At 68.6% G+C, this 15,672-nt stretch overlaps 5 protein-coding genes across 5 annotated transcripts; all 5 read left to right on the top strand.

Annotated features, from left to right (window-relative positions):
• Positions 1–4,237: 4,237 nt before the first annotated feature.
• On the top strand, positions 4,238–4,750 carry MICPUN_51067 (predicted protein; the record flags this gene model as incomplete). Its single annotated transcript, XM_002503975.1, has 1 exon — positions 4,238–4,750. The coding sequence occupies one exon, from the start codon at positions 4,238–4,240 to the stop codon at positions 4,748–4,750; it is 513 nt and encodes a 170-aa protein (XP_002504021.1).
• Positions 4,751–5,151: 401 nt separating this feature from the next.
• On the top strand, positions 5,152–11,624 carry MICPUN_60220 (predicted protein; the record flags this gene model as incomplete). The annotated part of the gene is made up of 2 exons (XM_002503974.1): positions 5,152–5,261; positions 5,456–11,624. 2 exons carry the CDS (start codon positions 5,152–5,154, stop codon positions 11,562–11,564), a joined length of 6,219 nt encoding a protein of 2,072 aa, XP_002504020.1. The 3' UTR covers positions 11,565–11,624.
• A 237-nt stretch (positions 11,625–11,861) lies between these two features.
• On the top strand, positions 11,862–12,311 carry MICPUN_101570 (predicted protein; the record flags this gene model as incomplete). The annotated part of the gene is made up of 1 exon (XM_002503973.1): positions 11,862–12,311. The coding sequence occupies one exon, from the start codon at positions 11,862–11,864 to the stop codon at positions 12,309–12,311; it is 450 nt and encodes a 149-aa protein (XP_002504019.1).
• Positions 12,312–12,810: 499 nt separating this feature from the next.
• MICPUN_60218 (predicted protein) lies at positions 12,811–12,996 on the top strand (the record flags this gene model as incomplete). Its single annotated transcript, XM_002503972.1, has 1 exon — positions 12,811–12,996. The coding sequence occupies one exon, from the start codon at positions 12,811–12,813 to the stop codon at positions 12,994–12,996; it is 186 nt and encodes a 61-aa protein (XP_002504018.1).
• A 98-nt stretch (positions 12,997–13,094) lies between these two features.
• Positions 13,095–15,626, top strand: MICPUN_101569 (predicted protein; the record flags this gene model as incomplete). Its single annotated transcript, XM_002503971.1, has 1 exon — positions 13,095–15,626. The coding sequence occupies one exon, from the start codon at positions 13,095–13,097 to the stop codon at positions 15,624–15,626; it is 2,532 nt and encodes an 843-aa protein (XP_002504017.1).
• Positions 15,627–15,672: the final 46 nt, after the last annotated feature.

The raw sequence follows: 15,672 nt of genomic DNA, 5'->3' as shown, positions 1-15,672 counted from the left end.
GATCAGGGAGATGCAGGAGCGCGAGCTCGAGGAAGTTCGCCGCGCCGCCCGAGAGGCGGTGGAGAAGGTCTCGTCCACGTCCAACAAGATGAGGGAGGCGGAGGCTAGCGCGAAGCTCTGGGAATCCCGGGCCAGGGAGGTGCGCGCGGACCTCGAGTTCACCCAGCAGCAGCTCCAGGAGGTCCAGGCCGAGATGGAGCGCCAGGCGCGCGGCGGCGGCCAAAGCGGCGGGTACGGGTACGGCTCTACAGGACCCGACGTCCGCCAGCTGGAGCTCGAGCGCCAAGCTGCTGTGCAAAAGGCGGAGGAGGCGTTCCACCGTCTGCGCCAGGGCGAGGAACGCGCCAACGCGCAGCTCGCCGCCGCGAACGACGAGCTCGAGGTGATGAAGCGGATGGCGACGGAGGCGGCGCGGGACGGCGGCGCGCGGATCCGCCACCTCGAAGAGGGCGTCTCCGTGCTGCAATCGAGGGTTCACGAGAAGGAGACGGAGCTCAAGCGGGTGAGGGAGAACCTCAACCAGGAGATCGAGGGTTTGCGGTGCGACGTGGAGGACGCGAGGAAGGCGATCATCCAGCGCGATCAGCACCTCCGCTCCGCGATGCAGGAGCGCGACAACTCGTACCTCGAGTTGCAACAACGCGACGAGCAGCTCGAGGAGCGCACTCGAGAGAGGGACGAGGCTCGTCACACGGCGTGGGAGCGCGAGCAGACGATCAACGAACGCGAGAAGGAGAGGGACGAGGCGCGTCACACGGCGTGGGAGCGCGAGCAGACGATCAACCACGTGGAGAAGGAGAGGGACGAGGCGCGTCACACGGCGTGGGAGCGCGAGCAGACGATCAACCAGCGCCAGGCGGCCATCGAGGAGCGCACTCGCGAGCGGGACGAGGCGCGCGGCATCGTCCACGAGCGCGACGGGCAGGTGGAGCGTCTGACGAACGAGCGCGACGAGGCTCGAGGAATCGTCAAGGAACGGGACGGTGCGCTGGAGACGACGCGTAAGGAGCTCGGGGATGCGAACGCGGGCATCGCCGAGCGGGAGCGCGCTCTCGAGGAGCTCCGGGGCAAGATTGAGCACGAGCGATGGGAGCACGACAACAAGGTGAAGGAGCTCGAGGGCAGGATCGCGGAGAGGGAGGAGCGCATCGCTCAGGCTGAGGAACGCGCCAAGAACCTCGAGGGTCAGCTCGCCGACGTCAAGCGACAGCTCGACGAAGCCTGGGCCAAGGCTAACGAAAACGACAACCGGGCCAGGGATAACGAGAACCGCGCGAACGACACCGCGGATCGCCTGCGTCAGGCTGAGGAGATGCAGAAGCTCGCGGAAGACGCTCGACTCGTCGCCGCGGCCGCCGCGGCCGAATCCGCGGAGCGCCTGCGCCAGGCGGAGCAAGCCGCGGCGGTGCTCATGGAGGAGCGCAAAAACGCCGAGGCTAAGGCGCACAAGGCCATGGAGGCTGCGCTGCGCGAACGTACCCTTCGCGACGACCTCGCCAAGGCGGAGCTGGAGGCGAACAAGGTGGCGGCGGACGCCTGGTCGCAGCTCGGCGGCGTCACCAAGCTGCTCGAGCAGACGGTGGTTCAGGCCACGGGCGATCAGGCGGAGCTCGAGCGCGTCAAGGATCAGCTGGCGCAGGAGCGAGACAACGCCGCGCGCGCCGCGGATGAGGCGTCGCGCAACCTACGATCCGCCGAGGATCGCGCGAGGGAGTGGCGAGACGCCAGCGAAGCCAAAGCGACGGAGGTTGAGTCCATCCGCGAGGCGTTGAACGCGGCGCGGGAGGAGGCGTCTGACGCGGCTCGGGTCCGGGAGGAGCTCGAGACGGTGCGGCGTCAGGCGGAGGAGGCGGCCACCGCGGGACGCCAGCGAATCCGCGACGCCGAGGACAGCGCCGACCGATGGAAGGAGGCGGCCGAAGCCAAGGAAGACGAGGTCAGGCAGATCCAGGCCGGTTTCGACCAGGCCAGGGAGGCTGCGAGGGCGGCGCAGAGGGCTTCCGAGGAGCTCGAGGAGCAAAAGCGTCGAGCCGAGGACAAAGCCGAGGACGCGTTTAGGAGGCTCAAGGTTGGGGAGGAGAAGGCCAACGCGCACACCATGCAGATCGCCCAGGAGCTGGAGGAAATCCGCAGGGCCGCCACGGAGGCTGCGGAGGAGGGCGGGCGTAAGCTCCGAGAGGCGGAATCCAGGGCGAGCGAGTGGCGGGAAGCTGTCGAGAACCGCGATCGGGACTTGAGAGAGCTGCGAGGCCGTCTCGAGGATGCGGAACGAGCGGCGAGGATGGCGGATGACGCGGCTCGCGAGCTCGACGAGGTCAAGCGACAGGCGACGGAGGCGGCGGAGAAGGGCGGCGCGCGCATCCGCGATCTCGAATCGCGCGCGGAAGCGTTGGCGTTCGAGATGGATCGCAGGGACGGGGAGCTCGGCAGCATGCGCGAGGCTTTGGAGGAGGCGCTCCGAACGGCGTCAACCGCCGCGGACCTCGAGGAGCGATTGAGGCGCGGCGAGGACATGGCCAACCGCCAGCTGGAGGACATGGAGAGGCAAAGAGACGAGGCTGAGGACGCGCGCCGCGCCGCGGTGGCCGCCGCCGAGGACCTCGAGCGCCGGCTCAAGAACGGCCAGGAGATGGCCGCGAAGGAGCTCGAGGCTGCCGTCAACGAGGCGGCGGCGGCGGTGATGAAGCTCAGGGAGGTTGAGGACGACGCGAGGCGCGCCGCCGAGGAGGGCGGCGCGAGGATACGCGCGCACGAATCCGAGCTCGAGCAGCTCCGGCGCGAGGCTGCGCAGCTCCGCGAGGAGGGGGGCGATCGCGCTCGGGAGGCGGCGGCTCGGGCGGATCGCGCCGAGGCGGAACTCGCCGAGGTTCAACGACAGGCGGACGACGCCGCCTTCCACGGCCGGGCCAAGATCAACGAGCAGGCTGCCGAGGTGGAGCGGCTCAACAACGAGCTCGGCAAGGCGGGCGAGGCGGTCCGCGACGCGCGGTCCGAGGCTGACCGACTCCGCGCCAAGCTGGACGAGATGCACGGCGAATGGCAGGGCGCCATGTCGGAGACGTCCACCAAACGAGCGCAGGTTGAGCGCGAGCTGGAGGAGGTCAAGCGGCAGGCGGAGGAGGCGGCGGTGAACGGACGCGCGCGGATCCAGGCTGCCGAACAGGAGATCGAGCGCATGCGACGCAACGCCATGGACGCCGAGCTCGCGGACGCCGCGGCGAAAGAGTTCCAAGAGGCGCTTCGAGTCCGCGACGGCGAGTTGCGAAAGATTCGGTCCGAGCTCGACGACGCGAGGACAAAGGCCAAATCCAACGCGACGCTCGCCAAGGAGGCGGCGGAGCGCTTACGCAAAGCCGAGGCTGTCGTCGACGGCGCGAGGCGCGCGGCGGCCAAGGCCATGGACCAGGTCAAGCTCGCGGAGAACGCGGCGGCGTCGTGCAGAGCCGACGCGAGTAAAGCGGCGAGGGACCGCGAGGACGCCGTGAGGGCGCAGCTGGCGGATGCCGAGCGGCGATACGAGGAGCTCGCCGACAAGGCCAGGGACGCGTCGTCGCACGCGGACCGCGCCGTGTCCGAGCGCGACGCCAAGATTGCGGACCTCGAACACTCCCTCGCGGACCTCGAGCGTAAGAGCAAGGAGGCTGTGTCCACGGCGCAGAGCGCGGTTGCTTCGGCGGAGCTCGCGAGGCGAGGCGCCGAGGAACACGCGGCGAAATCCGCAGCCGACGCCGCGGCGACGTACATGCGTCTGGAGTCGTCCCTGTCGCAGGCGGAGCGAGAGGTGCAGCTGATGGAGAGCGCGATGCTGCAGGAGCTTCGTTCGCTCGCGGGACACCGCGGGCACGGCGCGGACACCCGGCCCACCGGGTCGGAGGAGGCGAAGATCGCCGAGCTGGATTGGCTGTGCGGTCAGCTCGCGGGTCTGGTTCGAATGTACGGGATGACGCCCGGGGCGTCGTCGGCGTCGACGCCGAGGACCGTGGATGCGCTCGAGATGGTGGCGGCGCAGATGTGGGCGCAGCTGGAATCCGCGGGGGTGGACCCGTCCAAGGCTTTGAGGTGAGACTAGCACATCGTATGATACATCATTAATTGTTCGGCTACGTTGCGAAAGAATGGGCACGGTTCGCGCTCGTCGGCGCGGCTCGCGTGGTTTCGCCGGGGATCGAATCGGCCCGTCCGCCCCGCCCGTGATGTGGGCTTTACGGCGGCGGCTTCACTGCTCCGGGTACTCCGCATGCGGCTCGTCTCGAGCGCTTTACTCTCTCCGATGCCTCGTGACTCGGAAAACCATGAAAAACCGAGTCGGCATCCTCACGAGACCTCTCGCTTAACGCTTCTGAAGCGCGGCGACGATCTCCTTCTGGGCTGGCCTGCCGTTCTTAGCGAACAGCGCCTGTTGTCGTCCGCTCCATATCGTGGTGCCGCCCTTCGTCACGCTGACCTGGATGGGGTAGGAGTCTATCCTGTTGGGCACGACTTTCGCATGCTTGTGCACTTTGCGAATGGCGTCGCGCGCCGCGTTGTACTCCTGCTGCCCGCCGTCTCAGTTGCGGCAGTAGGTGACCACGTACGTGTCCTCGTCCACGGGGGCGCCCGCGTCGGGTGGGGTGTCGTCCCAGGGAAACCAACCCATGACGTCGATGAGCCCGTCGGTTCGCCGCCGGCGCGCCGTTCGTGTGACACACGGGAAAACGTGGAGGCGGCTGCGATGAGCCCGCTTTCGCCTGCGAAAGCTCGCAGGTGGTAATCGGAGGTTGACCCTGCCACGTAGGAATTTCAGGGTCTGTTTGACCGTGGACTACACTGGAAAGTGGGTGAGTGGATAAGCAATTCTCATTGGCTGGCGGGGTTCGTCTGTGGCTTTTCTTGAGTCACAGCCCAACGTCTGCTCGAATTCAAAAAATTGCTCGTGCTGACACCGATCGATCCGGCGGGGTAGGTTTGGCATCGTTGCAGGGCCCCGCCGCAGCCACACACAGCCGCGCTCGACGAATTGTCGACGGACGAATCCGCCGGGTGATACGCGGTGAGAGGCACAGCGCGACGCGTGGCGGGTCAGGGTGTCCGAACCACTGAAGGGCGAGCGTTAGCCCTCGTCGGAACCGAAGCAAACCCGTTTTTTGTTAGCGAAAGGGGGCGGCCGGGCGGATGGCGTCGCTGAGCCCCGCGGGCGCGTCGCTCGCGGGCCCCCGCGCGTGGCGCAGACCCTCGGCGCGAGCCAGAGCATTCGATGGATCGCCCGATGACTCGGGACGCGGGTGAGCGCCCTCGGACCATCCATCACCCGCACCCATCCCTCGACGCGACGTTTGAACAGCCGAGTCGATGTGGTGCCCCGTCAGCGCGTCCCCACCCGCCCACGTGTCCCGCGCCCCAACACCCGCCGCGCGCCTCCATCGTCGTCCGCGACGCTGACCCCGCATCCCTCACACGCGTATCGATCGAATCGCAGCCTCTCGCGCGCCATCGGCGCCAGGAGCCTGGTCCAGCGCCACTCGCTCCGCCCGTTCACCAGGGGCGCCTCCCAAGGCGGAGACGCCCTCGGACGAGGCTTCGGGGCGCCCGCCCCGTCGCGGCGCGGCCTCCTCGTCCGCGCGCGCTACGGCAAAGGCGGGCGACAGGACGTCGACGCCATCATCAAGGAGCGCGACGACGCCAGGGCGCAGCTCTCCGTCGCGCAGCAGGCGCTCAAGACGGCCAACGACCGCCTCGGCGCCGTCGAATCTGGCGACGGCGATCGCGCGCGGCTGCAGCAGGAGCTGGACCGCGCCGTCGACCAGCTCCACGACGCGCAGAGGGACGCGGACGACGCGCGGCGGCAGGCGAGGGAGGCCGAGGAGCTCTTCGCCGCCGCCGCGGACGAACGCGCCGCCAAGGTCAAGGAGCTGGTCCAGGAGATCGATCACTGGCACGACGCCGCCGAGACAGCGCAGCGGATGGAGGCGGAGGCGCGGTCGGAGCTCGAGGAGGCGCGGAACCGCGTCCGAGAGCTCGAATCCAGGTCCGGGGACATGGAGAGCCAACGGAATCAGGCCGGGGAGCAGCAGGCGGAGATGAGCCGTCGCGCGGAGGATGCGGAGCGTCGACTCCGCGAGAGCGAGAAGCGAACCGAAGACGCGCTCCACTGGGTAGAGGAGAAGGAGCAGGAGGCTAACCGCCTTCGGGGCGAGCTCGAGGGCCTCAAGACGGCGCTCGAGGCGACGCGCAAGAGCGCGGGGTCCAAGGAGGGCGAGGTGGCCGAGCTGCGAAGGCAGGCTGACGAGGCCAAAGCCGCGGCGTTCAAAGCGGAGCAGTCGCTTCGCGACGCTGCCAAGCTCACCGGCGAAATCTCCAAGTTTAAGCCCAAGATTGAAAACCTCGAGGGCGAGCTCAACGCGACGCGGGGTAACCTCGAGGACCGAACCGCGGAGCTCCACGCCGCGCGCAAGGAGCTCGAGGAGCTCCGGGGCAGGGCCGAGCGCGCGGAGGAGAGCGCGAAGCGAGCGGATGAAAAGCGGAAAAACGCGCGAAGGGAGATGGAGGAGCGCATCGGCCAGCTCGAGGAGGAGGTGTCGAAGAAGGAGTGGTACCTCGGGGAGACCCGCGCGGAGCTGGCGGACGCGCGCGGCGCGCTGGAGCGCTCGTCGGGTATGTCCGACGAGGCGCGACGGACCCTCGAGGCTGCGCGCGAGGCGCAGGAGAAGTTCCGGCTGCAGGTGAAGGAGAAGGATGAAGAGATTCGACTGGTCCGATCGCAACTCGCGGAGGCGCGCCTGGCGCTCGAAAGCGTCGCCGAGGGCGCCGACATGGCGACCAACGAGGCGTCCGAGCAGCTGAGGGTGGCAGACGGGCGCATACAGGAGGCGTGGGCCGCGAAGGAGCTCGTCGACGCCGAACTCGAGCGAATCACGCGCGAGTTGGAATCGGCTCGCGCCACAATCGCAAACGACGACAGCGCGGGGAGGCTCCGCATCGCCGCGGAACGGCTCGACGAGGCGTGGGCGGCAAAGGAGGAGAAGGACCGCGAGGTTGAGAACGTCCGCGCGGAGCTCACCGAGGCCAGGCGCCTCGCCGCGGAGGCTGAGAGGGCCGCCAGCCTGCGAGTGCACGAGGCTGAGCACAGAGCCGACACGCTCAAGCGCGCGTTTGAGTCTAAGGAGGCTGAGGTGTCGCGAATGCGCGGTGAGATGCTCGAGGCTCGCTCGGCGGCGCTCGAGGTGGCCGCCACCGGCGACGAGGCCCGCGAGAAGTTCCTTCGCGCCGAGGAGCGCGCCAAGGCTGCAGCGGAGGACGCGAAGGCTGCGGCGATTAACGCGAGTGAAAAACTCGAAGCCGCCAAGCAAGCAGCCAAGGACGCCGCGTTCCCCGCGGAGAAGGTTCGCGACTGCATGACGAAGCTCGTCGACGCGGAGGGCCAGATCGGCGGCGCCGCGGCCGCCAAGGACGAGAAGTTCGAGGAGCTCAAGGCGGCTCGCGCGGAGCTGGCCAAGGCTCGATCGAAGGTGACCGACGTCGCCAGGGAGGCCACCGCCCGTGTGGAGGAGGCCAACGACAAGCTTCGCGAGGCCGAGACCGCGCTCGCCGCGACCGATAACCACCTCGGGCGCATCGTCCGCGACCTCGGCAAGATTGCCGACGAGATCGAGCGCTGCAGGCGCATGAAGGACACCGACACCGTGTACAGGTTGGAGGAGCACCAGGCGCAGGGTTTCCGAGCGAGGGACGATAAGACGAGGGAGGTTGAGCGCCTAAAGACGGAGCTCGAGGTTACCCGGCGCGAGGCGTCCGACGTCTCCAACAAAGCCGCGCTGAAGGTTCGCGAGAGCGAACAGACCATCGCGCAGGCCAAGTCGCTGGTTCACCAGCGCGAGATGGAGATGGGCGAGCGACGGGCGAGGCTCGAGGAGATTCGCAGCGCCACGACGGCTAGCGCCGCCGCGTACGACAAGGCTGCGCAACAACAGCTGAAGGCTGAGGAAAAGTCCAAGGCCGTCTCCGCCAGCGCCCAGCGCGCGGCGGTGACCGCGGTGGAGAAGATGCGCGTCGCGGCCGAGGCTGCGGCGGCTGCTTACGACGCCGCCGCGGAGCGCGAGCGGATCCTTCGAGACGAGCTGGCAAAATCCGGGGGCGACGTCGGCGGGCAGACGGACGTGGCGAGGATGCGACAGCTGGCGAGCATCAAGGAGAAGATCACCTGGTCCAAACAGGCTGCGGACTACGCGCACGACATGGAGGAGGCGCGAAAGGCGTCCGCGACAGCCGCGGATAACGCGCAGCGCCGCCTGCGCGAGCTGGAGGATCGCATGGACGAGCTGAAGCGTTCGATCAAGATGAAAATGGCCGAGGGGACCGTGCACGAGGAGCTCGAGCACGAGCGCGCGACGTCCCGCGACCTCCAGCGCCTGGAGGAGGAGCGTCGCGCGGCGTCCGTCGCCGCCGCTGAGGCTGGCGTGCAGCTCAGGCAGGCGCAGGACACCTCCCGGGAGATGCAGGCGAAGATTGCGAGACGCGAGCGGGAGCTCACCGACGCCAAGCGCGACATCGACCGCGCGGTTCAGGAGGCTGAGGAGGCTCGAAAGGAGAACCAACGCGCGCTCGAGGCTGAGCGCAAGTTTGCCCGCGCGAAGTCTGAGCAGTCGTCCGCGTCCCTCGGCGGTCGCGGCGGCGGCGGCGGTGGCGACGACGAGGAGATTGCGCAGATGCGGCGGCAGCTGGAGGAGGGCGACAGGGAGCTCTCGTGGATGCGCGGCCAGTTGGAGGAGGCCAAGCATACCGTCATGCGCGCCGCGGAGCTCGAGCAACAGCGTCGCAAGGCTGCCGACGAGTTCAAGCGCGATCAACAGCAAGCGTCCGCCTTTGGCTACGGCCAGGGAAGCGGCCAGTCGCAGCAGCAGCAGCAGCAGCAGCAGCAGCAGCAGCAGCAGCAGCAGCCGGCCAGGCCGCTAGACTTTGGCGGCAGGCCCCCGCCAACGCGCGAGACGCTCATGGAGCGCGAGAAGGAACTCTCACAGCTCAGGGCGGCGCTCGACGAGGCCGGCAACGAGGTGGTGGCCAATCTTCGCAAGTACGACGAGATGTACGCGCAGCTCGACGGGCTTTACGGAGCGGAGCGCGAGCAGCTCACCGAGCGGCTCTCCAAGGGTCACGAGTACATCGAGGGTCTGAAGGCTGCCGCCGACGAGAAGAAGGCTGCGGTGGCCGACATGGAGCGTCGGGTCGCCGCCATCAAGGATGCGCTCGCGCAGCTGTCCGCAACGCAGCAGGACTCCACGTACGGCCCGCAGTCGGGAGCGCCCGCGCCCTACGGCGGGTCCTCCTCCCACCACCAGCCGCCTCAGCAGCAGCAGCAGTCGTCGTCGTCTGGGGGCTCCGCCCGGTCGGGCGCGTCGGCTGAGGCGATCCAGTACGCCCTCGAGGAGGCTGAGTTCGTCCTCCGCGAGGCGAAGCGCCGAGCCAACGACCTCGAGGCGTCCTTCCAGGACAAGGAGCGCGGTTTGACGCAGATGCGACGGGACCTCGCCGATCGCGAACAGCGCAAATCTCTCTCGTCCTCCTCCTCGTACGATTACGGGGGCTCGGGCGACGCGTACGGGTCCGGGGGTGGTGATATCGAAGAGCAGCGCAGGGCGGCGGCCATGGCGGCCGTGGAGGCTTCCTACGCCGCACGCGCCGCGGAGGAACGCGCGAACATGCTCCGCGGTTCGCTCGACGACAAGTCCGGCGAGCTCGAGTGGATGCGGTCCGAGCACGCCAAGGTTGTCGCGCAAATCGCCACCCTCGAAGCGTCGGCGAGCGCCGCCGCGGACACCCAGCGCAAGGTGGACGCCAAGGCCTCGTCCATCGTGGAAGAGTCGCGGCGCGCGGAGGAGGCCCGTCGAGCCGCCGCCGCCGCGAGGGACCCGTACCCCGATCGCAACGTCGACGCGCAGCGCGAGGCGGACCTCGCGGAGCAGCTCCGAGCGGCTCGAGTCGAATTCGATCAAAAAGCGTCCGAGGCTACGGAGGCGAAGCAGGAGGCGGTTCGCGCCGCCGCGGACAGGGACAGGCAGATCGAGGAGGTGGAGTTCCTCGTCGCGGGGGTGCCGGTGCAGGAACGCGAGCGCATCACCGAGGGAGACGCCGTGGACGCGCGGTACAGCGCGGAGGACACGGCGACGGCTTCGTACCGACTGAGACAGGTCCAGGACCGGTTCTTCCAGATGGAGGCGCTGGAAGGGAACAAGGGGCGCGTGGCGTCGTCCACGCGCGAGGAGGTGGAGCAGGCGAGGCAAAAGGCGATGACCAACGCGGCCGCCGCGGAGCAGGCGACGGAGAAGCTCATGCGCGCAGAGAAGATGCGCGAGGACGCCACGACAGCCGCTTCAGCCGCCGCCGTCAAGGCTCGCGCCGCCGAGGAGACGGCGGAGGACGCCGCGCAGAAGACGAAGGAGGCGGCCGCCGAGCGCGAGCGTAACCTGCGCGACGAGCTCGCGCAGGCGGCGGCGGCGGTCCGCGATCGCAACGCGAGCATCGAGAACCTCGAGGCGACCGTCACCGAGCTCGAGCGGCGCACCCGCGAGGCGACGTTCGAGGCGAAAAAAGCGGCGGCCAAGGCTGAGCAGGTTCGCTCCGACGCCGCAGCCGCCGCGGACGCCGCGGCGCACGAGGCTGCGAACACCGAGCGAAGGCTCGAGGGGGCTCTGAACCGCGCGGAACGCGAGCTCAAGGCTATGGAGGAGGCCATGCTCAAGGAGCTCACCAGCTCGGAGCTTCACCTCGCGGAGACGGAGGAGACGGCTTCGAGTTACTCGCAGTCGATTAAGAAGTTGACGCACGAGCTGGAGAGCGAACGGCGGCGCGCGGACGACCTCGCCGACGAGTTGAAGCGGGCGAAGGCGCGCATGGCCGCCGCGGAGGCTGCCGCCGCGACCCAGGGTGCCTACTACGGCGCGGGCGACGAGGAGGGCGACGAGGGCAAGTCCAAATCCTTGCTCAGCGACGAGGAGGTTGAGGACCTTCGCACGCAGATTGAGGAGCTCGAGCTGACCCTCGCGGAGGTGATGAGCGAGGGCGTCAACTCGACCGTCGGCGACAGGGCCACGGGTAAGCTCATGTCGCACATCAAGGCGCTCCAGGAGAAGGTCCGCGAGGGCAGGGAGCTCAAGCTCCTGTCCGAGACGATGCTCGCCGAGCAGGCGCGTCTGCGGGAGGAGGCGGAGGAGGCTAAGTTTTATCGCGATGAGGCGGCTAAGAGGTGGGAAGACGCGGAGGATCTCGCGGGCCAGCTGCACCAGCAGCTGTCCCGCGCGGGGATCGACCCGGGACGCGAGCTCATGGATCGCATGCGGAACAGGCCGAAGGCGCTGACCGACGCGTCACCGAGCAGCAGCGCGAGATCTCCGCAGCAGGTCAACGGCGCGGCTGTGCCTCCGGAGATTGCGGAGATTCAGCGAAAGCTGTTGGACACCGAGGAGGACGTGTCGCAGCTGATGGCCGAGATCATGCAGGAGACCGTGGAGGTGGAGATGGCGACGGCGAACGCGGAGCTGGCGTCGCTGAAGAACGAGATCTTCTCGCTCAAGCAGCGTCTGGGCGAGGCGTGAGTGGCGTGCTGTTTGACTGGTTGGAGAGAAAAATTAATACCTTACTTATTCATTTGAGATACTGACAAGCAGTAAGGAAAAAAATCGTTTACTTTTAAAAAAATGGAATCCAGCGGGCGCCAGCTCTCGGCTTCCGTCGGCGTTCTTCCATCGGCTCGTCGCGCTGCCCATCGCGGGGCTGGTGCGCGGCGGCTGTCACGTTGCCGACGTTGCCGAGAGACGCGCGCGCGCTCTCTTCTAGCCTAGCTAAGGGGATCGAACTTCGCTCACTGTTCCCGCGCCTCCTCGAGGGCGGCGATGATGTCCGCCTGCGCGCGCCGGCCGTTCCGGCTGAACAGCTCCTGCTGCCGGCCGCTCCACATGACGTCCTCCCCCTTGCTCACGGTAACAGTGATCGGGTACTCGTCGATCCTGTTCCCGACCACGTTCGCGTCCGGATGCACCTGCAGGATCGCGGCCTTCGCGGCCTCGAACTCCTGCATGCCCCCGTCTCAGTTGGAGCAGAACGTCACGGTGTACGTGTCACCGCTGGCGACGCTCATGCCCGAAGATGCGGCGCGTACCTTGTCCATCACCTTCCCGAGTATGGACGCGCGCGGCGGGGCCGCGGCGACGCGCCCGCGGTGGACGGCGGGGTTCGACCCGCGCGGGTTGAGGAGTCGCCGCGCGGACAGCGCCGCGGCGGAGCTCAGCGTGAACGCCGACATCCGTGCAGTTCGTGGCGCGGCTCCGAACTGGTCTCTATAGAGGAAGATGGCGTGACGAAACACCTCTCGCTCTTCTCGCCGGCCCGCTCCCGATGCTCGAATGTGGACCGCGCAGGGGCGACTTCGATCCGCGTTCGATCGCGAATCGTCGCCCTTTGCGCGGTTAACAATCGTTCGCGACGCGAGATGAAAAAATCAGACTGCGGTGCCGTAGACGGTGCCGAATCCTTTACTCGGAAAAGGGGGTCTAAATCCGAACTGGCAACGTCCGTTGGCGAAAACGGCAAAAGATTTGGCACTGCGTGGCTGTCGTGTGTTCCGAGAGAGCGGGTGTCGTAGCTTCACATCTCATCGCGCGCGAGCCCCAGGCCGCGTCCGTTCGTACCGCACACCGAAAGGGCGCCCGAGTCGCGCACCTTCGCACTAAAAGCCAAGCGCGCCAAACCACGCGCCGGGGTTCGCAGGCTCAACGCCCGCATTCCCGCACTCTCGGGCCGCTCGACGCCCGCAGACGCTTTTTCGCAACCCAGACTTCTAAGATGGCCGCCTCAACCGCCGTGACCGCGCGCGCGTTCGCTGCCGCGTCCCAGCGCGCCTTCTCCAGGCGAGATTCCTCTGGGTGCGTATTCAGAGCCCAGATCTCTGCGTCTCATCCGATCCGCGCTCACCGCGCTCCCTCCACGGCCGGTTCCGCGCCGCCCCGAAACCCGACGCTTCGAACCTGATTCTCACGTCCCCCCGTCCCCGCCCCGACACCTCCCGCAGAGCCGCGCCCGTCATCCGCGCGCGCCCCGACCGCCGCTCGGTGGTCGCTTCCGTCGCCATGCCCGGTCGGAACCCCGACGGATCCTACGGCGCGCGCCCCGACTCCACCGTTCCGCACGCAATCTCCGAACCCGCCGCGCTCACCGCGGAGCAGGAGGAGGAGATGGCCGCCATGGCCAAGTGGGCGAAAGCCGAGGAGGGCATGAGGCTGGTGCAGGAGCTCGAGTCGCACTCCGCGCAGCGAGACGACGCCATCGCCAACCTCCAGAACATGCTCAACGGCATCGGTAAAACCACCGACGTCGCCGAGGCCGCCGCGCTCGCCGCTGCGCCCCCCGCGCCGCCCGTTCCCCCGACCGGCGTCCCCCCGCACGCCCCCGCAGCGAACAACATCGTCCCCGACATGATGCCGACGCCGTCGCCCGTGGCCGCCGTTCCCGTCGCGCCGCCGCCCGCTCCTCCCCCCGTCGCGCCGCCGCCGCTCGCGACACCCCCCGAGCAGCACGCATCTGCGACGCCGCCCCCTTCGGAGGGCGACGCCGGCGCGCTCGCGGCGCTCGCGCGCGGCGAGCTCCCCGCGTCGTTCCCGCCCCCGACCCTGGCCAAGAAGTTCGTGATGCGCAAATTCGGCGACGGCGACGCGCCGGGACCGTCCGATCCCGTCGCGCCCGCGGCGGCCGTCTCCTCTCCGACGAGTGCGACGGACGTTGACGGCGTCTCCTCTCCGACGAGCGAAGTCGTGTTCTACGAGTGCTCCGCCTGGCCCAAGGGCGAGGCGAGCGAGTGGCCGCGGGTCAAAGGGGATACGTCGAGCCTGCCTGACGTGTACCCCGCCCAGGGTGCCGAGGACGACGCCGCGGTGATCGATTCGCTCGCCGCGATGAAGGTGGCCGAGGCCGAGGCCGCCATCCACGCCGGGACCACGCGTGGGATCCCCGTGGTGCCCGTGGTGGACGATCCGCGTACGTTGGAGAGGTCCGATCCCTTCGCGGCGTTCCTGTCGCACGTGGACAAGGTGCTCGAGCGTAGCGAAAACGCCGGTTCTTTCGACGAGGACGACGAGACGAACGAGATTGTCGTCGCGCCCGTCGATCCCATCGAGGAGGAGGCTCGAGCGTTCGCGGCGTCCATCGCGCCCCCTCATCCCGCACCAGCCGTCGAGTCCGCGCCCGAGAAGTTGGAGGAGCCCGACGTCGAGCCGCACCAGCCGGTTGTCGAGGAGGATGTTCACGCGGAGCTCGCGCTCGCCAGGGATCGTCTGGAAGCCGCCGAGGCTTTCGCGGAGACGCTCGCGCACGACATGGAGCGGGCGTACGCGGAGATGGCCGCCGCCAAGCAAGAGGCGGCTGCGGCCAAGAGGCTCGCCGAGTCCGCGACGTCCGCCCCCGAAAGAACCGCGCGGGTCAGCGAACTCCTCGACGAGCTCGAGCGCTGGCAGCTCGCGGCGGCCACCGCCGAGGCGGCGCTCGAGGAGGCCAAGATGGAGCTCGAGGTGATGACCGCCAGGGCGGCGGAGGAAGAGCTCTCAACTGACGACGTCAACGACGACGTCATCGCCGAACTCGCCGCGGAGCTCCAAGCCGCGGAGGCCAAAGCCGCCAAAGCCGAGGCTGACGCCGACGAGCTCGACGCGCACCTGCGAAGGCTCGAGGAGGAACTCGTCGACGCGAAAAACGAAGCCAAGGCTGAGCTCGAGCGGACCAAGAACGACGCCAAGGCTGAGCTCGAGCGCGCCGAAGCCGCCGTGACCGAGCTCGAGCGCGAGCTGGAGACGGCCAACGCCAAGGTGCTGGAGACGGCCGAGATTGAGAGCGAGGCGCTCGCCGCTTTGACCGCCGAGTTGGACGAGGCTCGAGCCAAGGCGGAGCGAACGGAGACGGAGATGGACGCTCTCAAGAGGGCCACGACCGCCGAGTTGGACGCCGCGAGGGCCGAGATCGCGGACGCCAGGGCCGAGATTGACGCCGAGCGCGCCGCCAAGAGCGCGCTCGAGAAGGGACTCGAGGAGGCGCTCGCCGACGCCGAGGAGGAGAAGGCTCGCGCGCTCTCGTCGGCCGCTGACGAGCTCGAAGCCGCCAAGGCGCAAAAGGCGTCCGCGGAGCTCGAGAAGGACGGCGAGCTCGCGACGCTCAGGGCCGGTCTCGAGGAGGCGCGCGCGTTCGTCGCCGAGAAGGCTGCCGAGATTGCCGCGCTCAAGGAGGAGGCGGCGTTCAACGCTCAGAAGATGGCCTCGGACGATTCCGCCCTCGCCGCCGCGAAAGAGGCGGAGAAGGCGGCGGAGACGATCCAAGCCGCCGCCGAGCAGCTCCGCGAGGCCAAGGCCAACGCCGCGGACCTCGCGGCGCAGATGGAGGCCAAGGACGAGGAGATCACCGCGCTCAGGCTCGAGTGCGAGGACGTCAAGGCCCAGGCGATGAACGCCGCCAGGGACGGCAGGGCGAGGATCGACGCCCTCGAGGCGCGAGCCGCGGCGCTGGACGCGTGCCGCGAGACGGTGGAGGAGGTCAAGATGCACGCGGCCGCGGCGGCGCTCTGCGCGGCGGTGGCGATGCTGCCCAGGATGCGCGAGGCGGGGATCATCCACGCGTGAGGAGACGTAAGGCGGTGGGGTATGGGGACGTAAGGAGCTTGAGCGA

This window comes from Micromonas commoda, chromosome 7 (genome assembly GCF_000090985.2).
Source record: "Micromonas commoda chromosome 7, complete sequence".
Taxonomy (NCBI): Eukaryota; Viridiplantae; Chlorophyta; class Mamiellophyceae; order Mamiellales; family Mamiellaceae; genus Micromonas; species Micromonas commoda.
Note: the sequence above shows the minus strand (reverse complement) of the source record. Positions and strands in the feature narration are given on the sequence as shown.